This window comes from Oryx dammah, unplaced genomic scaffold (genome assembly GCF_014754425.2).
Source record: "Oryx dammah isolate SB20612 unplaced genomic scaffold, SCBI_Odam_1.1 HiC_scaffold_28, whole genome shotgun sequence".
NCBI classification, from domain to species: Eukaryota; Metazoa; Chordata; class Mammalia; order Artiodactyla; family Bovidae; genus Oryx; species Oryx dammah.
The window spans coordinates 67,992,842-68,015,829 of NW_024070212.1; the positions used below are offsets into that span (position 1 = coordinate 67,992,842).

The window sequence follows — 22,988 nt, forward strand, 5'->3', positions numbered from 1 at the left end:
CCAAAGAAATCCCAGGGTTGATCTCCTTCAGAAGGGACTGGTTGGATCTCCTTGCAGTCCAAGGGACCTTCAAGAGTCTTCACTTCAGTAAAAATTGAGAAAGAATAATTTAAAAAAAAATAGAAAAGAGGAATAAAGAAAAATCTCACAGTAACTTTGGAGCTTCCTGGATCCCATCCCTGATAAATTTTAGATCATAGCAGATAGTTATCAAGTTGATCAACTTTTAAAATGAGAGTATAAAGTGGTATTTGTCAAAAGGAAAGCATCTGTGATGCAGATCTAAAAATAATTTATATGAAGACTTAAATTATTAAAATAATAGGAAATGCCAAAACCACAACTTAGTGTTGACTACCTCATATAATTTTTATTTGATGTTCTGGTGTTTTTGTCTTTCAATTTATTAGCTCTATGACCAACTAGTAATTTCTTTTTAAATGTATATTTTTATGATTTGATATTCTGAAAATACATTGTGAAATGTCAATTTATAGTGAAAATAAATAGCAAAAAAATATTAAGTGCTTCCACATTTTCATTTCACTTAGATGTCAGCACTCCTTTGGTATAAATATGGAAGGGATTAGAACTCAAACCAAGGCTTCTGATTCTTTGCGGTTTTTCACAGCACATTTGTTTATGGAGATTTCTGTGTCTTAAGTTATCATTTCTGACCGAGGATAGTGAAAAGCTATGCCCATCTTCACAGAGGCTGTGCCAGTGGCAAGCTCCGGTTTATGAGAAATAATGGGGAAGGAGAGTGAAAGTGAAGTAGCTCAGTCCTGTCCGACTCTTCGCGACCCTGTGGACGGTAGCCTACCAGGCTCTTCCCTCCATGGGATTCTCCAGGCAAGAATACTGGAGTGGGTTGCCATTTCCTTCTCCAGGGGATCGTCTCAGCTCAGGGATCGAACCTGGGTCTCCTGCATTGCAGGCAGATGCTTTAACCTCTGAGCCCCCAGGGATTCCCTAATGGGGAAAGAAGGTATAAGTATTTTGTCCTGAACAAAAAAGATATCAGTTGTTTTATTCACAGAGTCTAAAGAGAGGAAAAATCCTGTCCTTGGACTCCAGGAAAATAAGCAGCAAAGTGATCCCCTTGAAAGCTGTTGATTTCAAAGTGAAAACTAAGAAAAATGTTATGATTTTTACTCAAATATTCCTAATGTTAAGGTTCCCTTGGAAGGGTATAATAGTTCTGTTTTGAAGTAGACACTGAAACTTAGAGGCATTAAAAAAAAATCATAATTTTATTTTTGCAATGACTATGTGATTTTAAAAGATAGTACTTAAGAGTAAATATTATACACAGTTGTTTTTAAAAGTTAAGGGTTTCTCTAAAATATAGAGAAAAGTTAAATCTTGCTTTTCTGAAAGTCTGATACACTCAACAAACTCTTATTAAGAGCAGCTTTATAATATCTATTAGAAACATCATTCTACCAAGACATTTTGGAACCAAATCTCAGTAGTCTTCAGGGAAGATAGTAACACTGATTCCTGGATCATCATGGTCATTATTTTCCAGTTCTTTATCATTTTCTTCAGTAACACGTTTGCCACGTGCTTTTGCTGGGTTCCTTTTTTTTTTATGAATATATGATGTATTAACTTTCTCTTTAGGATGTGAGGTTGTAGAAACAGTTTCTTTTTCCAAAGCATGTTGTAGGCAGTGGTACAACCTGTAAAGAAATAAAATACTTCTGTTATGTATCTGTGTGTTCTCAAACAAACTGACTGAAATATTCCTCAAACATAAAATTATATAAATCTGGTATCTCATATTAACCTTAAGATATGAAATAAATCACAGAAATAATATACTTCTTGTTTTCATGATAGCTTATTTATGAAAAGTAATGCATTTTCAGTTCTTTAAGAACAGTCTTGAAAACTGGATTGGAATCACCTCTTGACAACCTCTATCCTGTTTCTATTCCAGATGTAGGAGTCAAACAAAGGTAAAAAAAGGACAGAAATACTTTTCTTTACAAAAAAAAATCGTAACTGTTAACAGAAGTTAATTTTAGAGAATTTGGAAAATATATGAAGTTACAGAGATGACCTCCACATAATTACCTAAAAATAACCACTCTCAATATTTTTATTTTTTTCCAGCTTACTGAATTAATACATCTGTCCATGTATACATATACCTGTCTTTTATACATCTGTGATATTACATACAAAGTTTTACTTTGTTTTTTTCAAATTTAATATTTATTGAAAACACTTTCCACATCACTAAATGAATTACAAAATAATACGTTTAAATGGTAGTATAACATTATGTCACTTAGATTGGCCTTTATTTTCAAGTTTTCCCAATACAAACAATGTTATAAACATTTTGGAAATAATACGATCTGAGTCTTCAGCTATTTAGGATAGATACCTTGAAAGTAATTACATGGTTAAAAGGTATAAGTATTTAAGGCTCTTGATAAATACTGTTTTCCAGAATAGGTATTCAAAAAAATATGCTCCTAACAGCAGAACTTGAGACCACTTCATTCATAGAGTGAATATTACATCAAAAATATGCTTTACTTTGATAGGTGATAGGGTCTCTCGTTATTTTTTTATTTCTTTGAAAGTGAATATATTTTGTTCATTATTTGAATTTTTTACTGTAAATTACTCTTTCCCTTTACTCATTTTTCCAGCGGAGGGTCTGTGTTCCTTTGTGGCAGACAGCGGAAAGCAGCAAGTGGCTGGGTCTGCTCCACGTGCTTCACATCAGTGCTCCACTGGGAAAGCTGAGGTTGCTAATTTCAACCTCACTGAGTCTCGGATTCCTCATTTAGAAAACTAGCTGTTATCCTGTACTTAGCACGGCTGTCAGAGGGCTGGTTATATATGTAAGTACTTAGCACAGACCCTGGCACTGATTAAGTTCTCCAATGTGACTATTCTTACAGAATATAAACTCCGTGACACCAAGGACTCCATTTATCTTGTCACCTGTTCTATTCTTAGCATGGAGTACAGTGCAGCCACACCTGGTTAAAAATATGCCCAGTAAGTGAATAAATAACTACTGAACAAAAAAGGTAAACATCCGAGGTGTTATCCTAGGTCCCAAATAAAATGATCTAAAAGTTAAGAACGCTTCTGGCATTGTTGAGGTCTTATCACGATTTTAATAGTGTCCGACTCTTGGGGACCCTGTAGACTGAAGCACACCTTTTCATCACCAACTCCCAGAGCTTGTTCAAACGCATGTCCATCGAGTCAGTGATGCCTTCCAACCATCTCATACTCTGTTATCCCCTTCTCCTTCTGCCTTCAGTCTTTCCCAGCATTAGGGTCCTTTCCAATGAGTCAGTCCTTCACATCTGGTAGCCAATGTATTGGCGTTTCAGCTTCAGCATCAGTCCTTCCAATGAATATTCAGAACTGATTTCCTTTACGATGGACTGGTTGGATCTCCTTGCAGTCCAGGGGACTCTTAAGTCTTTTCCAACACAGTTCAAAGGCATCAATTTTTCAGTGCTCAGATTTCTTTATGGTCCAGCTCTCACATCCATACGTGCCTACTGGAAAAACCATAGCTTTGACTGTAAGGACCTTTGTCAACAAAGTAATGTCTCTGCTTTTTAATATGCTCTCTAGGTTGGTCATAGCTTTTCTTCCAAGGAGTTAAGCATCTTTTAATTTCATGGTTGCAGTCATCATCTGCAGTGATTTTGGAGCCCAAGAAAATAAAGTCTGTCACTGTTTACATTGTTTCCCCAACTATTTGCCATGAAGTGACAGGACCAAATGCCATGGTCTTAGTTTCTTCAATGTTGAGTTTTAAGCTGGGTTTTTCACGCTCCTCTTTCACTTTCATCAAGAGGCTCTTTAGTTACTCTTTGCTTTCTGCCAAAACGGTGGTGTCATTTGTATATCTGAAGTTATTGCTATTTCTCCAGGCAAGCTTGATTCCAGCTTGTGCTTCATAAGCCTTGCATAATATACTTTGCATATAAGTTAAATAAACAGGGTGACAATATACAACCTTGATCCTTTCCCAATTTGGAACCAGTCCATTGTACCATGTCCAGTTCTAACTGTTGCTTCTTGACCTGCATACAGATTTCTCAGGGGGCAGGTCAGGTGGCCTAGTATTCCCATCTCTTGAAGGATTTTCCACAGTTTGTTGTGATCCACACAGCCAAAGGGTTTGAGGTAGTCAACAAAGCAGAAGTAGATGATTTTCTGGAACTCTCTTGCTTTTTCAATGATCCAACAAATGTTGGCAATTTGATCTCTGGTTCCTCTACCTTTTCTAAATCCAGCTTGAAGATATGGAAGTTCTTAGTTCATGTCCTATTGAAGCATCGCTTAGAGAATTTTGAGCAGTAGTTTGCTAGTGTGTGAGATGAATGCAATTGTGCGGTAGTTTGAACATTCTTTGGCACTGCCTTTCTTTGGGAAGGGAATGAAAAGTGACCTTTTCCAGTCCTGTGGCCACTGCTGAGTTTTCCAAATTTGCTGGCATACTAAGTGTAGCACTTTAATAGCATCAGCATTTAGGACCTGAAACAGGTCCACAGGAATTCCATCACCTCCACTAGCTTTGTTAGTAGTGATACTTCTACAGGCCCTCTTAACTTCACAGTCCAGGATATCTGGCTCTAGGTAAGTGATCACACCATCGTGATTATCTGGGTCATGAAGATCTTTTTTTGTATAGCTCTTCTATGTATTCTTGCCACCTCTTCTTAGTAACTTCTGCTTCTGTTAGGTCTATACCATTTCTGTCCTTTATTGTACCCATCTTTGCATGAAATATTCCCTTGGTATCATTAATTTTCTTGGAGAGATCTCTGGTCTTTCCCATTCTGTTGTTTTCCTCTATTTCTTTGCACTGATCACTGAGGAAGGCTTTCTTATCTCTCCTTGCTATTCTTTGGAACTCTGCATTCAGATGGGTATATCTTTCCTTTTCTCCTTTGCCTTTTGCTTCTCTTCTTTTCTCAGCTATTTGTAAGGCCTCATCAGACAACCATTTTTCCTTGTTGTATTTCTTTTTCTTTGAGATGGTCTTGATCCCTGTCTCCTGTACAATGTCAGGAACCTCCATCCATAGTTCATCAGGCACTCTGTCTATCAGATCTAGTCCCTTCAATCTATTTCTCAGTTTCTCCATCTTTGGCTGCAAATAATACAATCAATCTGATTTCAGTATTGACCATCTGGTGATGTCCATGTGTAGAGTTGTCTATTGTGTGGCTGGAAGAGGCTATGACCAGTGTTCTCTTGGCAAAACTCTGTTAGCCTTTGCCCTCCTTCATTTTGTACTCCAAGGCCAAACTTGCGTGTTACTCCTGGTTATCTCTTGACTTCCTACTTTTGCATTTCAGTCCCCTATGATGAAAAGGACATCTTTTTTTTTGGTGTTAGTTCTAGAAGGTCTTGTAGGTCATCATAGAACCATTCAACTTTAGCTTCTTTGGCATTAGTGGTTGGGGCATAGACTTCGATTACTATGATATTGAACGGTTTGCCTTGGAACCGAACAGAGATCATTCTGTCCTTTTTGAGACTGTATTCAAGTACTGCATTTTGGACTCCTGTTAACTAGGATGGCTATTCCATTTCTTCTAAGGGATTTTTGCCCATAGTAGTAGATATAATGGTCATCTGAATTAAATTTGCCCATTCCAGTCCATTTAGTTCACTGATTCCTAAAATGTCGAGGTTCACCCTTGCCATCTCCTGTTCAGCCACTTTCAATGTACCTTGATTCACGGACCTAACATTCCATATTCCTATGCAATATTGCTCTTTACAGCATTGGACTTAATTCCATCACCAGTCCCATCCATAACTGGGCATTGTTTTCGCTTTTGCTCCATCTCTTCATTCTTTCTGGAGTTATTTCTCCACTCTTCTTCAGTAGCATATTGAAGAAGGGCACCTACCTGGGGAGTCCATCTTTCAGTGTCATATCTTCTTGCTTTTACATACTGTTCATGGGGTTCTCAAGGCAAGAATATTGAAGAGGTTTGCCATTCCTTTTTCCATCATGCTCTTATATCCTATTATAATGGTAGATTATGACAGGAAGTTTTTGACATCTACAGGATAGATTGCTATCTGAACCAATTATGTTCTTTACTTTAATTCAATAAACAGGCTAAGTTTCACTTGCAAAAGCTCTAAAACTGCCCTAAGAAAACCAAGCTAACAGCCTCTTCCCAAATACTTCACACAATGCTAAGATATACCTAACATGATTATCACATTTCCTATCCATATTTTAAGAACTTACGTAGTCACCACTATACACCTTGATATTCATCACCATTCTTGGCAGATAACTAGGGCTAAATGGTATTTCTAGAATAAATAAATCAATCTCAAAGAGGGAGGTACAGTGAAAGAGAAAACAGAACTTTAAGAATTAGAGCAAAAGGTTTCAAAAAATTTAAACTGATATTTATTTTAGATCCCATAACATGGTCACAACCTTTTCATTTAACATATTCCTTATATCCTTACTTACCTGAAACCTGGTTCCCCACACACACACACTGCCCTGCATTCCTGTCAAGTGGAGAATGCTTTTTCTTTCAGTATCCTGCCCACCAGAGATGTGAACAATAAGGTAAGAATTCACCTGGCTCACCAACACTTTTCCAGACTAAACTCCTTTATTTGCCCCTCAGATTATCTACCAATATTCTTTTCAGTCCTTTACACTCATGAAAACTTCTACACTTGGCCTGATCTTTGTCTCCAGGTCTTGCCATTATCCTGGGTGACTTCAATGATTGGTTTTCTTCTCATTTTCCACACTGCCTATATAGCATGGTTTTTAAAAATGCCTCAGTAGAATGACTCACTTTATGTAAAACAAATCTAAGTATGCTACAAAAGGGTATGAATCACCCTTATCTGATCATAAGAGGCTATTCATGATATTCAACATTCTCTTCTATCAGTCTCTCCCAAACCCTGCTCTTTAAACTTAGGTAACCAGGTATTTTCTCTGGATTCTACTGTATTCCTCGAAAATTAAAGATAAGATTAAATTCTTCTTTTATGAGCACAGCAAATTAACAGCTGTGTAAAATACCTTGTTGACCACACTAAAAAGGTAATTAAAGAGGAATAGGTGCCTTACTTCTAATCTTCCATTAAACAACCTAAGAATTCAAAGCTATAATCCTTGGGGAACCAAAGAAACAAGTGGTAAAAAGGAAGAAAGACCTTTTCCATGTTGAGAGCCAAGAATACAATTTCAACTACTTTTTTCTTTTTCTTTGTTAAGGGAACTTTTAAAATGTCCTGTGGGAAACTATCTTACTCAATAAGTCAGAAATTTGTTTCTCAATTACATGTTCTCTTCTCATGCTATGACCCTTTATACAGCATTCCAAAGCCCAATTCTCAAAGTATAATTTTCTCAACTTTCAAAGGCAACAAAAAGAGCTGGGAGTATAAAAAGAAATATATGCTCAGGCAACTGTTTTTCTGCTCCTCTCCAAAGAAAAGCAAATGGTCTTCCGTTTTTCTACCTCTGTAGTCAAGAGTATCATGACACAGGGCAACTTGTATATAGTTCTCTTCATGACAGAACTTTTCAGACCAGCTCTGGGAAAACTAATTTTTCTTCAGATCAGTTAGGGGACCATGGACAATAAAAAGCTGGTATTTCTGACTTCTGAAATAGGAACATAAAATTAATGAAATCTTAAGCACAACTTCATATCGTTTTGCATTTGTGCATGTGTGGGGTTGCCTGGTGGCTCAGAGGTTAAAGCATCTGCCTCCAACGAGGGAGGACCCGGGTTCGATCCCTGGAGAAGGAAATGGCAACCCACTCCAGTATTCTTGCCTGGAGAATCCCATGGACTGAGGAGCCTGGTGGGCTGCAGTCCACGGGGTCACAAAGAGTCGGACACGACTGATTGACTTTACTTACTTACTTACTTATGTGTGTAAAGTCGCTTCAGTTGTGTCTGACTCTGTGTAATGCTATGGACTGATCCTCCAGGCAAGAGTACTGGAGTGGGTTGCCCAGGGGTCTTCCCAACCCAGGGACTGAACCGCATCTCCTGTGTTTCATCTTCTGTGGAGTCTTTAACCCTGAGCCACTGGGGAAGCCCTCACACCCTTTTAGGCTTCTATTACTCACAAATAACAAAAGAAGACTATTCTCATGTATTATGTATTTGGATCTTTAACTGACTTTAAACTCTAGCATTTTTATTAAGAAACATATGTGACAGAACCTGTGCCAAGTGCTAAAAACAAGTGGGAGATGGCCTGTATCCTCAGGGAGCTCAGGGCCTGATGGGAGCTGCAGAGCTGTAAAGATAAATTCAATGTGCCACGAAAAAGCTAAGATAAAATAGGAGAACGTGGGGCACTTAGCTCCAAGAAAGATCAAGAAATACTCCTTGGGGGCAAAAACCCCAAAGCCTGGGCTGAATCGCAAGAATGAATGGGAGCAGGCGAGGTGAATTCCTCTCTCTTCTGGCACAGAGAGGAATTCTGAGAGGAAAAACTGAGGGGAGGGGACACCCAAGGAGAAAATACCAGAAAATGTATGTTTTCCCTTTATATTACTTACTTCTCTGACCATGAGTATATACAGAATTGTGTGCGTTATTTATTTACCAGCTTTATTTCCATTAAAAAAAAATAAGACTTGACTCCGCCTTCTCCTCTGCCCTCATTTCTATCTGCTGCCACGTTAGGATTATGCTCTGCAGGATCATTCCCATTCCCCTTGTTACTTGGAGTCCTGTTACTTCTTACCCAGACTGTGTAGCAAGTCTATTCTGGTAGCCCCATCAGTGAGCCATCTTACACGTCTTCCAGAATAATGACCTTAAGTTTGTGAAGCTGTAAAGCTAGCACTATTTTTCTTTAAAGTAGCACTACTGTTAGAACAAGTCTGTCAAATAAATTCAGCAAGCATTTATTAACCACTGTTCTCCTATCAGACACTCAGAAAATGATAAGAAACTGTACTTGCCTTTGGGGAACTCAATACAATGTATTAACTTTTCAGTTCCTTTATTATTTATGATTAATTCAATAAAGTTATTGGGTTTTTACTCTATAAAGTTTTAGGATAAGAGATATTTAAAGTGTGGGTATGTATGGATATGTGTTTGGTTGGTATCTGTGTGTGGGGGGAGTTAGTCCTATTTAAAAGGTGACCATCTTGTAGTGGGGTAAAAAGACATACATGCAATTAAGTAAGTATAATTCAATATGGTTCACATTTCTCTTTGCACTGAGGCATAAACAGTAATGCTTGTAAATGATAAGACTCTGAACCAAGGAAATTGTGAAAAAGGTTAAGACTAAGATAAGATATTGAGGAAAGGCTGATGGGATATTTGGTTAGATATGTTCAATAGGTTATTATATATGTGGGCCCAGAACTTGGGAGATATTTGGAAGATCTACCCCAGGTGGCGGTAATGGTAAAGGACCCTCCTGCCAGTGCAGGAGACATAAGAGATATGGGTTCAATTCCTGAGTTGGGAAGATTCCCCTGGAGAAGGGCATGGCAACCCACTCTAGTATTCTTGCCTGGAGAATACCTATGGACAGAGGGGCCTGGTGTGCTGCAGTCCATAGCGTCTCACAGAGTCGGACATGACTGAAGCGACTTAGCAACCAGTGTCTGGGGAAGCTAAAGCAATGGGCCGTGGGAGGAATCCTGGAGAACAAAAGTATTTAACCAATAGATAGAATAACAAGAGAAACCCAGAAGGAAGCTAAGAAAAAGCACCAGAAGGAAAGTAGCAAAGTCATGTCACACAAATGCTTACTAACAGGTATAAGGAAAATGCTCAGTGTCATTAATCATCAAGGAAATGCAAATCAAAATCATAATGAGATATCACCTCATACCTGTAAGGATGGCACTTAACAAAAGACAAGTGTTGGCAGGGATGTTGAGGAAAGGATGCCAATGAGCTGAATAATGGCTAAAATTGTGAATTTTCTGTTAGGTATATTTTACCATAAAAAAGTAAAAAACAAAACACCAACCATTAGAAATATTTACTTTTTTGCTCTAATTTGCTTAATTTTTATCAATATTATATGCCAATATACTGGGACTTTTTATTCTACATTTTATTTAACATTTATTTTCTTATTACACAGTTGGTGAGAAGAGGAACATGGCTAATTTCATCCAATCTCAGTCAATCTTGATCTCTTATTAACAGCTACAAAGATAGCCCTTCTCTTGTAATTGGTAAATAAACCTCCAAACTTCCCATGTTTCACCTGGAAATCATTATAGATGAAATTATCTTCCTCTTCCCATGAAGAAGTGGGCTTGGGAATTGTTTTTTACGAAAGAGACCTCTTGCTATTAAAATAATATCTTAACTTTTGATTATCACATTTCAAGAATATTTCTTGTTGCTAGAATGCTACTCAGGATTTTGACTTTTAAAACTTCTCTTATTACAGCTGTTTGAATTGTGAAACTTTGGTCCCATGACAAACCAATTTTATACTCAACATCTGATTGCAGAACTCATCACCTCCAGTGTTTAATTTTTCTCTTTTCTACATCAGAAGAGTAGCTCTTTTTCTGCATTTGGTTGAATATACAGCTGTTCCCCAAGGAGCTCCCTAATTTGTTCACTCTTTCTGAATTCACATGTAATCTTCTAATCAGTATCTTAAGACACTTTTTACCCTTCTTTAATTTTTCACTGATTTTATATGATGAGCATGACTCTCTTGATAGCAGCATGCACACTATAATCTCAAAACATATTTTTGAGTCAATGGATTTAAAGCATAATTTGATTTTATAGTTGGTGAACGTGGCTCAATTAACTTCACCAGGTGTATAGTTAGTTGATCTTGGGCTATATTTATAATCTTGTTGAAATTCAAGTAAGAAAACAGAGAAACTGATTTCCTACATCCTACTTTTTCACCAATAGTCTCATGGTTAGAATACTAACAAATGTAGCCAACTTTTGGGATGGTACCAATAAATACTGCAGCCTGGCATGCTGTAGTCCATGGGGTTGCTAAGACATGACTTAGCGACTGAAAAACCACCCATAAATACCTATGTACAGTTCAAACTCTGTAGCCTGGTGGAATGGAGACGGCAAGGGCAACCCACTCCAGTACTTTCGCCTGGAAAATCCCATGGACGGAGGAGCCTAGTAGGCTGTAGTCCATGAGGTCGCTAAGAGTTGGACATGACTAAGCGACTTCACTTTCACTTTTCCTTTCATGCATTGGAGAAGGAAATGGCAACCCACTGTACTTGCCTGGAGAATCCCAGGGACGGGGGAGCCTGTTGGGCTGCCATCTATGGGGTTGCACAGAGTCGGACACAACTGAAGTGACTTAGCAGCTGCAGCAGCCTGGTGGAATGGCTGGGTAACTTCAGTTACTTTCTTGAAATCACTTTATTTAGAACATCTGCTCAAAGTACCTTATGATCAGGAAAACTCTTAGGCTTTTTCAACCAGGTTTCCACTAAAAAATTAAGCCGTAATGCCCACAGACAGCCACTATTTTATGTCATGAATTAATTAACTTATCTCCAATGTATCTTGGCTGGTATAATTTATATGGCACTGCTGGGAGAACTGAGAAATAGTCACCTGTATAATTTTGTTAATTTTATGGTTCAAATAAGGAGCTCTGGATGAAAAAGCTGGATGGTGATACTGAGGTAATTACAGGCTTATTCTCTGTATGAGTCAGTGAAGAAGGAGAAAGGCTATCCTAAGAATCATGACATGACACAGATGGGGCCTGTCATTTGATATATGCTGTCTAATATATGCTAAAATTGTTAAGACAGATACAAGAAAACTGAAGCCAAAAGAGTTACGTTGTGGTGGGTGCAGGATTTGAACTCAGTTCTGCCTCTGGAACCCAATTCTACCTCTTTCCATCATGCCACTCTGCTGCCAGAGTGGCTTCTGGCTTTAGCTGTTTAGTAAAAACTTCTAGGTATTAAAGAATTTTAAGGTATTAAAGAATGTTAAGCAGACGAGTTAAGCAAGAGGATTCCTTTTCACTTTACAGACAGGATTCTGATGGTGTTACAGAGAATGGCTTAGCAGAGAGACACCCTGGAAACATTCTACTCTTAGATCAATGGTCCTGAATGAAGAATGTGGCAGGAAGGATGGCGAGAGAAGTGTGAGTCAGGAGTGATTTTGGCAGTGACTGACTGGGTGTGAGGTGACCAAAGGGGTGCTGCTGCTGCTGCTGCTGCTGCTAAGTCGCTTCAGTCGTGTCCGACTCTGCGACCCCATAGACGGCAGCCCACCAGGCTCCCCCGTCCCTGGGGTTCTCCAGGCAAGAACACTGGAGTGGGTTGCCATTTCCTTCTCCAATGCATGAAGGTGAAAAGTGAAAGTGAAGTCGCTCAGTTGTGTCTGACTCTTAGCGACCCCATGGATTGCAGCCTCCCAGGCTCCTCCGTCCATGGGATTTTCCAGGCAAGAGTACTGGAGTGGGGTGCCATTGCTTTCTCCAGACCAAAGGGGTGGGGAGAAAGCCAAAAGGAAATAATGAATGACAACAAGATGATTTCTTCAATAACTCAGAAATACACATCTTACTGATGGTAGCTTAGTGGCATTTATCTTTATATATAAAAAGCAGCATAATAGTCACTTCTTTATATCAAAAATTATACTCTGAGGAAAAAGTTGAAAAAGAGTAATGTAAAATTAATCAAGCAGAAACAAGAGAAATATAAAGATGTGCACGGACAGTCATAATCCTTCTGACTGGGGCAGTTATGCCAATTCAAATCTAATTCATGACAAGAGCTGGGTTCTGATCTAGCCAGAGGTATAAAATATTTATCAGATTAAAATTAACCAGGCTGTTCTCCTCAAAAGGAGATTTTAAGTAATCTTCAGTAGGTCCCATCCCAGGGGCAGAGTGTACCGTGTCCCTGGCTGCCTTCGGCTGGATCAGTTATGTCCCTGTGGCTGCCTCGCTCTCACCTGAGTGACTGTTTCTCCTTAATGCCTGGTGCTGGCAGCTGCATGTCCCACTGTCCTGCCTGGAGCTTCCTCCCCTTTATGCTCCATGTAGTACCCACTGCAGTTTGGCCTTTATGCGTACTATGTGCTAAGTCTCTTCAGTTGTGTCCGACTCTGGGCAATCCTGTGGCCAGTATCCCACGAGGTTCCTCTGTCCATGGGGTTTCCCAGGCAAGAATACTGGAGCGGGTTACCATTTCCTTCTCGAGGGATCTTCCCAACCCAGGGCTCGAACTCCCATCTCATGTCTCCTGCACTGGCAGGCAGGTTTCTTACCACTGGCCTACTCGCATCAATTATTTTCATTATCTTTATTATTCATGATAAGGCTACAAATATAAAAGCAGCTGGGAGTATAAACTGGAGATGATGTGCATTAATATTTTCAAAGAAGACCTAGGTATATAAGACTAACATGGAAATATATCATTAACATACCTTTCAATTCTCTTCTTGTTTTCTTCCATTTTTTGATTTGCTATCTTTAGTAGGAAGTTGATATATTCCTCTGTCACCATCAGTTTTCCTTGATGGCTTAATGGAACTTCTAAGCCATGGGTGCTCCGGACAGCCTACAAGAAACAATTTAGATTGGATGACTTATGTACTAGAGACACTGAAGATAACTAAAGAATAGTCCTCTCAGGGCTGTGTTTATATATAGTTTAGCTCCATTAGAGAGCTTCCCTGGTGGCTCAGTGGGTAAAGCATCTGCCTACAATGCGATCCCTGGGTCGGGAAGATCCGCTGGAGAAGGAAATGGCACCCCACTCCAATACTCTTGCCTGGAAAATCCCATGGACTGAGAAGCCTGGTAGGCTACAGTCCATGGGGTCGCAAAGAGTGGGACACGACTGAGTGACTTTCCTTTCCTTTCCTTTAGCTCCATTTCAGCACTTAGGTTTGCACTTTGATACAATTTAGTCAAATACAGTTGAATCAAAGGAGAGTAAATAGATTTTCCCATCATATAAAGTCATTTGCGAAGAAAATCGTTTTATACATTGTCTTTCAGAGAAGCAGATATTATCAAAGAGTCCAACAGACTTAATAGTATCAATTTCATTAAATCTAAGGAAGTTTTAATACACTATTTAAAGAAACAAAATAAATGAAACCTCAACAGAAGTTTTAAGGGAAAATCAAAATGGCTTGGATGCTGAAGGCTCTCTTAGCAATGCTTGTGCAGGGCGGTTACAAGATAAAGCAGGCCTGTTCCACCACACAAAGTGGCTGCTTTCTTGATGCTTTAGGGTTGCCAATCTTAGTAACCCCATTGAGGAAACAGTCAGCATGTTCCCAGTAAATCCAAACACTGGATATAGGTTAAGAAACAACAGAAACTCCTATGAGGCAGAAAAATTCATTCAACGAGCCTTTACTGAGTGTCTGCAATTTTGCAGGCCCCACGGAAGGTATGAAGATACAGGATGAATACACATGGTCCCCATCTAAAAGAGAGCTAACACGTCTGAATGAAATACCAAGTGAACAAAGAATCACAATCCAACACGGTACCAAGAAGAAACACATAAATGCGCGTGTGCGTGCATGCATGCACACACACACAAACACAAAATACTAAGGAAAAGTATTCAATAGAAGAAGAGCAACTGAGACAGGTGGTGGTTTTATGGGATTTTAAAGCATACGTATAATTTCACCAGATGTAACAATGGGAGAAGGGGAGCATTCAGCCAGAGAAAGAACTTTTCTATAGTGACAGCACATGAAAAGCATAATACGTTTGGGAAACGACCAACAGCATTTTCTCTGGCTGGAGTGGAAGCATGCTAGTGGAATGTGAGCATACATAAGGTAGATGCAAAACAGTTCATTTATGTAAGATCTTGAAAGTCAGAGAAAATACCAGGTGACCTTGACTTCTTCAAAACCGGCATTCTGACACTACTGGCTAGAGGGACTGAAGGAAAAGATGGGGAGGATGAAGGCGAGGCAGGAGACTGCTGTAAAGACAAAGGTGAGAGATGAAGAGGGCTTAAGTAGGGGCAGTGGAAGAGGGCTGCGAGAGGTGGAGTCGGAGTGAGGACTTAGAGGTAGATGTGACAGATTTGTCACTAATTTAATATAGAAGACAAAGGAGAGAAAGGTGGAAGAGTGGTTGTTTTTGCTCAGGCCACCAGACGTACATAGTGGGGAGTGAGATGGGGACTCAAATCAGTACCATGAGCTTTGCTTTTCTATTTAGTCATGCACCCTTATGGCAGAAAGTGAAGAGGAACTAAAAAGCCTCTTGATGAAAGTGAAACAGAGAGAAAAAGTTGGCTTAAGGCTCAACATTCAGAAAATGAAGATCATGGCATCCGCTCCCATCACTTCATGGGAAATAGATGGGGAAACAGTGGAAACAGTGTCAGACTTTATTTCTGGGGGCTCCAAAATCACTGCAGATGGTGATTGCAGCCATGAAATTAAAAGACACTTACTCCTTGGAAGAAAAGTTATGAAGGATGCCATGATCTTCGTTTTCTGAATGTTGAGCTTTAAGCCAACTTTTTCACTCTCCTCTTTCACTTTCATCAAGACGCTATTTAGTTCCTCTTCACTTTCTGCCATAAGGGTGGTGTCATCTGCATATCTGAGGTTATTGATATTTCTCCCGGCAATCTTGATTCCAGCTTGTGTTTCTTCCAGTCCAGCGTTTCTCATGATGTACTCTGCCTCAAATGTAAAGCTAAGAACTCTGGACTTTGCCCTGTACAGAAAAGTCAGTCACTGAAGGTTTCTGAACAAGGAATGGCAGGAAGATTTGAGTAGAAGGTTATTTGATAATCTGGATTACTTCATGATCAAAGAATTGCTTTTCACCAAAAGGTACCTTACCAGCATAATCTTTCCTCTCTTTCCCACAGTTATGCCAGAGTTCCTGAAGCCAGAATCTATTGCCACTGAATGCTGTAAGAAAATAAGTTTGTTAAATTCTGATCATCTGGCTAACCAGATAAACACTTTAGCTCTACAAACTGCTGAAACATATATAACCTCAAATCTATAATCAGATAAAACATTAGTTGATTAAACTAACATTGTATTAACTGTGGTAGAAGATTTAAAGTTCAAAACTACATCTACTCATATACCTATAAATTCAAGTATAATCACAAAATTTTACCAGAATCTGTGCATCCTCCAACTGTCGACACTGCACATGAAGAACAAGTGGCTCAAATTTCAAAACGGCATCGCCCTTCGCTTTCTTCAGGGCCACAATCTAAATATACGGAAAACATTAGGATTAGACACAAATACATGATCTTATTCCTTGGTGACCCTTTATCTTATGTACCTTCAATATTTCCAGGGAACTTTCAGACTCATTCTGCATCGTTCTTCCACAGTAACTCTTCACTCTGCTTTCTTGAATCTCTTTCTCCAAAACTCATTAATCTGCTTATTCTTTTAGGAGACTTGATTTCTAATCCTCTCATAAACCATCTGTGGCATTCTTTCAAACCATACCTCAAACGAGTAAACTATTACTTTATATTTTTAATAAAGGAATATGGAATGTAAAGACTGTACTAGATCTGTCTAAATGCTTTGTTGTTAGATTGAAGATTGAGACACATGTATTATTATGCTTCAGCTAGAATCTGTTATGTGAACGGAGAACTTCCAGATGTTCAAGCTGGATTTAGAGAAGGCAGAGGAATCAGAGATTAAATTGCCAACATCTGCTGGATCACAGAAAATGCAAGGGAATTCCAGAAAAACATCTATTTCTGCCTCATTAACTATGCTAAACCCTTTGACTGTGTGGATCACAACAAACTGTGGAAAATTCTTAGAGATGGGAATACCAGACCACCTAACCTGCCTCCTGAGAAATCTGTATGCAGGTCAAGAAGCAATAGTCACAACTGAACATGGAACAACAGACTGGTTCAAAATTGGGAAAGGAGTACGTCAAGGCTGTATATTGTCACCATGTTTATTTAACTTATATGCAGAGTACATCATGAGAAATGCTCGGCTGGATGAATCACAAGCTGGAATCAAGACTGCTGGGAGAAATAACAACAAGCTCAGATATACAGATGATACACCACCCTTATGGCAGAAAGCGAAGAGGAACTAAAAAGCCTCTTGATGAAGGTGAAAGAGGAGAGTGAAAAAGCTGGCTTAAAACGCAACATTCAAAAAACAAAGATCATGGCATCTGGTCCCATCACTTCAGGGCATATAGATGGGGAAAAATATAAACAGTGTAAGACTTTATTTTCTTGGGCTCTAAAATCACTGTGAACGATGAATGCAGCCATGAAATTAAAAGACGCTTGCTCCTTGGAGGAAAAGTTATGACCAACATAGACACCATATTAAAAAGCAGAGATATTACTTTGCCTACAAAGGTCTGTCTAGTCAAAGCTATGCTTTTTCCAGTAGTCATATATGGATGCAAGAGCTGGACGATAAAGAAAACTGAGCTCCAAAGAATTGATGCTTCTGAATTGTGGTGTTGGAGAAGACTCTTGAGAGTCTCTTGGACTGCAAGGAGATCCAACCAGTCCATCCTAAAGGAAATCAGTTTTGAATATTCATTGGAAGAACTGATGCTGAAGCTGAAACTCCAATACTTTGGCCACCTGATGGGAGGATCTGACTCATGGAAAAGACTCTGATGCTAGAAAGATTGAAGGCAGGAGAAAGGGATGACAGATGGTTGGGTTGGATGGCATCACCGACTCAATGGACATGAGTTTCAGCAAGCTCTGGGAGATGGTGAAGGACAGGGAAGCCTGGTGTGTTGCAGTCCATGGGGTCACAAAGAGTCGCATGTGACTCAGTGACTGAACAGCAACAGAATCTGGACGAGGCAGGTGTTACCTCTGTCTGCCTAACCTACCTGCACCATTCTCCCTCCTTCACATCATTTGACTCTGGTGCGACTGTCAGTTGTGACCCTGTCGCTCATTGCTCCCACTATATAATATCAAACAAGTGCCTGGGTCTAATCAAGGAGATCATTCTATTCTACTGCCAAAGATAACTCATCTTGGCAGAGAATGCCTCACCAGGCAGGATGACTCAGAGTCCTTTGGAAATAATGCATGGATCTTAAAAGTGAATCTTTTTCTGCTGGGGTTGCTGGCAGCTATCTTTCCTGCCACAAAGATTATCTGCAGCGGAAGAGAAGGGCAAACATACAGAGAGAACCAGTACCCAGAGGGGACTGAGTGAGTACTCTGAAGACAACATTTAGGCACCTGAGCCAGTAATGTAAAACGCCCGACTGATATGAATTCATATGAACTCACCTAAACATTTTAATTTAGGGAACTAAATAATCCAGCATAGACAGTAGTCTCCCACAACTAAAAAAGTAGCCATTGTAATGAATGCTCTTTGGCCCTTGTAATCTGCAGTCATTAAAATTGTGCACATAAATTGAATTTTCTATTCTTTTCATATATATTTAAAGTGACTGTGAATTATTTATTTCTAAATTTATATATAAAAACTTACCACATCATCTTTCACACAGGCTTTGTGTGTAACCAGTAGCCAGCAACAGTTTTGTTTCTGAACCTCAGAACCATTGACACTCTAAAATGAAAAAATAACATAATTTAAGTTAGTCACATAATATGTATAAAATAAGAAGTACAAGGTGTAGCATATTTTGTGCTTGTGCTATTCTTAGTTACTCAGTCGTGTCCAACTCTTAGGTGACCCCAGGCTTCTCTGTCCGTGGGGATTCTCCGGGCAAGAATACTAGTGTAGGTTGCCATGCTGTCCTCCAGGAGATCTTCCCAACCCAGAGATCCAATCCAGGTCTCCCACACTGCAGGAGGATTCTTTTCCATCTGAGCCATCAGGGAAGCCCATTTTAGGCTTTCTCCTAAGAATTAAGAATTCCAAGTGGTGGTTTTAAGTATAACTAAGAACAATTGAATAGGCTTTTGGGTAAAATTAAACATAAAACAAAAATGAAATTATTTGAGATAGAAAGAAAGTAATTTGTTTATTAAGATAAAAATACTTAATAAATATTTTCTGAAATACGGTCATGTTTTTGTTAGAAGAAAAGGTATTATTACAAGGGGTTATATACTAGTAGCCCCTAAGTTGTACTCTAGCTGTTTTATATGATTAGCAGAACATTAAAAATATTTTTAAAAATTCCTTTTGTAAGAAAGCACTGTTCCAGTCCCACACAGGAGCTACCACTTTTTACTGATGCCTGATCTGTTCATACCTTTCTATGTCCCTAGTCACTAGAGGCATAAATTTGTGACCTCTGGATTAGACTTTATATGTAGCACCGAAGAGCAGAGCTAGGACTGAAAGTTCAGAATTTCGAGAAGGTAAATATTTTACCAATATTCTTTGCTTATTAACTGTAAAAATGTTTATTTGTCAAGTTCTATTAGGTATTTTGTATATAAACAGAAGAAAAGCTATGACAAACCTAGACAGCATATTAAAAAGCAGAGACACTATTTTGCCAACAAAGGTCCGCATAGTCAAAGCTATGATTATTCCAGTAGTCATGTATGGACATGAGAGTTGGACCATAAAGAAGGCTGAGTGCCAAAGAACTATGCTTTCTAGCTTGGTTTTGGAGAAGACTCTTGAGAATCCCTTGAACAGGAAGGATATCAAATCAGTCAATCCTAAAGGCAGTCAGTCCTAAATATTCATTGGAAGGACTGATGCTGAAACTGAAGCTCCAATACTTTGGCCACCTAATGTAAAGAACTGACTCATTACAATAGATCCTGATGCTGGGAAACATTGAAGGCAAAAAGAGAAGAGGGCAGCAGACGATGAGATGGTAAGATAGCATTACTGACTCAATGGACCTGAGTTTGAGCAAGCTCTAGGAGATGGTGAAGCCTGGCTTACCGCAGTCCCTGGGGTCACAGAGTCTGACTTGACTGAGCGACTGAACAACAGCAATACATATAAAGAGATCCTATCCTCAAGGACAACTGAGAAAGGATACAGGAAACCACATGCACTTTCTACGCAGTAAACATGGTTTATATATAAACTGTAAATTTTTCCAACTAACTTATTGAAATAATTCCAACAAATTGGAAGTGCTAGGACTAAAAATATCCAAAATTTATAGTTTTGAGTCTAAACTATAATAGATTTTCCCCTACTATACAGAGGGGATTTCATCAATCTTGGCCCCCAGTGTTTATGTGGGTATGTTTCCTAAAACTGTACAAATGTTAATATTGGGCTTCCCTGGTGACTCAGACAGTAAAGAATTCACCTGCAATGCAGGAGACCCAGGTCAGATCCAAATATGGTATTATAACGAAATTGCTTTTCATTTGCTACTGTTCAACTCAGTCATCTTCTTATGCTTAATCCTTACTAGTCACTTGTGTTATTTCATTTTCTTCTTCTTTTTTTTTTTTTCATTTGTCTTGGTTTATCAATGTCTTTGTTACTGGTTTCTAAGAGCTCATTTATTACTAAGATTAACCATTTGTCAGGCAATGAAAATGAAATACCGTATTTTACTGTCAATTTACAATGATGTTTTATATTTTGGTTGTGTATTAAAATATAGTCATGCTGTGTTTCATGAAAATAAATCAATCACCATACTTCCACAAGGTGACTTTTATACATTAGGTACACAGGAGACTTTGCCATCTGGCTTTAGAACAGAGAAGAGTTGTGCTTCTTCAAATAACTGATCTGTTTTCATTGAATGACCTCAGTCAGGGACTGATGTTTCTGATCTAATGCTGGCTACCCTAAATCTTACAACCAAATGTGTGACCCACCTCTAGCAAATTAACAGTCTCGTGGTATATTTTAAGAACTAATGCCATTTCTGCTTCATCTTATCTATACTCCTTTTATCCAGATTTTCTCACTTTTTATTCTCCTTCTTGTATTGCCTACTTGTAAGCTGATCCAAATTCTTCCAGAAATAAGGCAAAGTGGAAATAAATACAAGGTATAAGGTAATACATAAAATGAAAAGATGTTCAGGAAAAAGTCCTAAAGATCATTCAGAAGAAGTAGTCATTGCTTCCAAGTGGATGTGTGTGTTTGTGCTCAGGTAGGAAAGGGGAGTTTGGGGAGGTATGTCTCAGATATGCAAAGATGGGGGTAAACATTTCAGGAAAAATAAAGATGAACAAAGGCAGATAAATGTAAGAGGAAAAAGAAAATAGTTCAGTTTCAGTGACCAGATTAAGATGAAGAGTCAGAGGGGAAAAACAGCTGAAAAGTGTATTAGAGTATCTCACCAGGGCTTCCTGATGGCTCCGACGGTAAAGAATCCACCTGCGGTGCAGGAGACCTGGGTTCCATCCCTGGGTTGGGAAGATCCCCTGGAGGAGGGCATGGCAACCTACTCCAGTATTCTTGCCTGGAGGATCCCCATGGACAGAGAAGCCTGGCCGAGCTACAGTTCATGAGGTTGCAAAGAGTTGGACACGACTGAGTGACTAAGCACAACAAAGCACAAAGTATTTCAGCATAGATGAGTGACGTACACAAACTGTGCTTTATAAAGGGGAATCTGTTACCAGCGTGTAACATGGTTTGGGGTAGGGAGACTGGTAATTCAGTGACCTGTTAGGAAATCACTGCGTAAATTCAGGTAAGACAGGGCAGGAGAAATGAGGGAAGAGAGAGAAAGCAAGCAAGCAATGGAAGCAAGATAAGAATGAATAGACCCTGCTAACTTGGGAGGCATTCACATGACCTGTCAGTGAGAGATCTAAAGAATGAGTTTACAAGCATGATGTCTTGCAAGCTCTGAATTCAATCTTAATGTTAAAGTGAACACACAGCTAACTTTTATAGTGCACTTAATATGCCAGGCAGGGTGCTAAAGTTTTAAAATTGTGTCCAACTCTTTGCGACCCCGCGGACTATACAGTCCATGGAATTCTCCAGGCCAGAATACTGGAGTGGGTAGCCTTTCCCTTCTCTAGGGGATCTTCCCAACCCAGGGATCGAACCCAGGTCTCCCGCACGGCAGGCGGATTCTCTACTAGCTGAGACACAAGGGCTTCCCTCGTGGCTTCCTTTTTTGAAGCAACGTAATCACTGACTCGATGGACCTGAGTCTGAGTGAACTGCGGGAGTTGGTGATGGACAGGGAGGCCTGGCGTGCTGCGATTCATGGGGTCGCAGAGTCGGACACGACTGAGCTACTGAACTGAACTGAACTGAAAAGTTACCAGAGTTGTAATAATGGAGTGGGCCACTAGGAGGCAGTGAACTCCTTAACCATAGCGAGCAGCAATCAACTGGTTAACAATGGTTTGGTAGAGCGGCCGACCAGAAGGGAGCAGCCTCGCCAGCCTAGAAAATCTTTAAATCTCCTTAGTATTGAAAAAATAAAATTCCCTTAGTGTTTTTTTTTTTAAGTCTCTAACCCTTGCAACTCAACATCATTCCCAGGCTAGCAGTTTCAGCATTATTTGGGGGCTTGTAAGAAATGCAGATTAAGCCCTAGCCTTGATGTATAGAATCAGAGTATGTATTTTGAAAATTCTCCCATGTAATTAATAAACACATTAAAATTTTAGACACATCGGTTTAAGTAACGCTGTCAGTTTAAAGAGACCGAGATCACCGAGCAGAAGGACAAATAGGCAAGCTGGGTTGGGGTGTTACATCGGGCGGGTGTAGGAGTTCCAGTCGTGCTCACTACAGGGCAGGACTGGAAGGGCACAAGGGGTCCTCACCCCGTCTAGGAGGATGATTCGGCCAGCGCAGGAACTGGTGGTGAAAAACTGTTCTTGCCCATTTAGGAGCTGCACAATCTCTAACATGTCCTCGTCCACACTGCCCTTCCGGCTGAGGTCCGCTTTGCCCAGACACTGCGCCTTCCATCTCTTGAACTCTGCGCTGAGATCCATGCGACTAAGGAGTTAGGGTCTGGACTTTTCACGTTAGCCTTGTTTTCCCTGGAGGCAGCCATATTGAAGTCAATGGTGGCCGGGAAGGTCCAAACTCCTTCCTGGGACC

General features: G+C 39.6%; 1 protein-coding gene across 1 annotated transcript; it reads right to left on the minus strand.

Annotated features, from left to right (window-relative positions):
- Nucleotides 1-1,225: 1,225 nt before the first annotated feature.
- Nucleotides 1,226-22,894, minus strand: TYW3 (tRNA-yW synthesizing protein 3 homolog). The gene is made up of 6 exons (XM_040232551.1): nucleotides 22,706-22,894; nucleotides 18,498-18,578; nucleotides 16,144-16,242; nucleotides 15,855-15,926; nucleotides 13,449-13,582; nucleotides 1,226-1,685 (listed from the first exon to the last, which is right to left on the minus strand). The coding sequence occupies exons 1-6, from the start codon at nucleotides 22,877-22,879 to the stop codon at nucleotides 1,469-1,471; spliced, it is 777 nt and encodes a 258-aa protein (XP_040088485.1). The 5' UTR covers nucleotides 22,880-22,894; the 3' UTR covers nucleotides 1,226-1,468.
- Between the last annotated feature and the right edge of the window lie 94 nt (nucleotides 22,895-22,988).

Bases quoted from the DNA above. Each gene is read 5' to 3' on its own strand.
- TYW3 (XM_040232551.1), bottom strand. From the start codon at position 22,879: ATGGATCTCAGCGCAGAGTTCAAGAGATGGAAGGCGCAGTGTCTGGGC. The intron at 18,579-22,705 runs GTGAGGACCCCT...TTTTCATTTTAG, and splicing joins GAATCATCCTCCTAGACGGG to AGTGTCAATGGTTCTGAGGT. The intron at 1,686-13,448 runs GTATGTTAATGA...ATTTCTTTACAG, and splicing joins AACAAGAAGAGAATTGAAAG to GTTGTACCACTGCCTACAAC.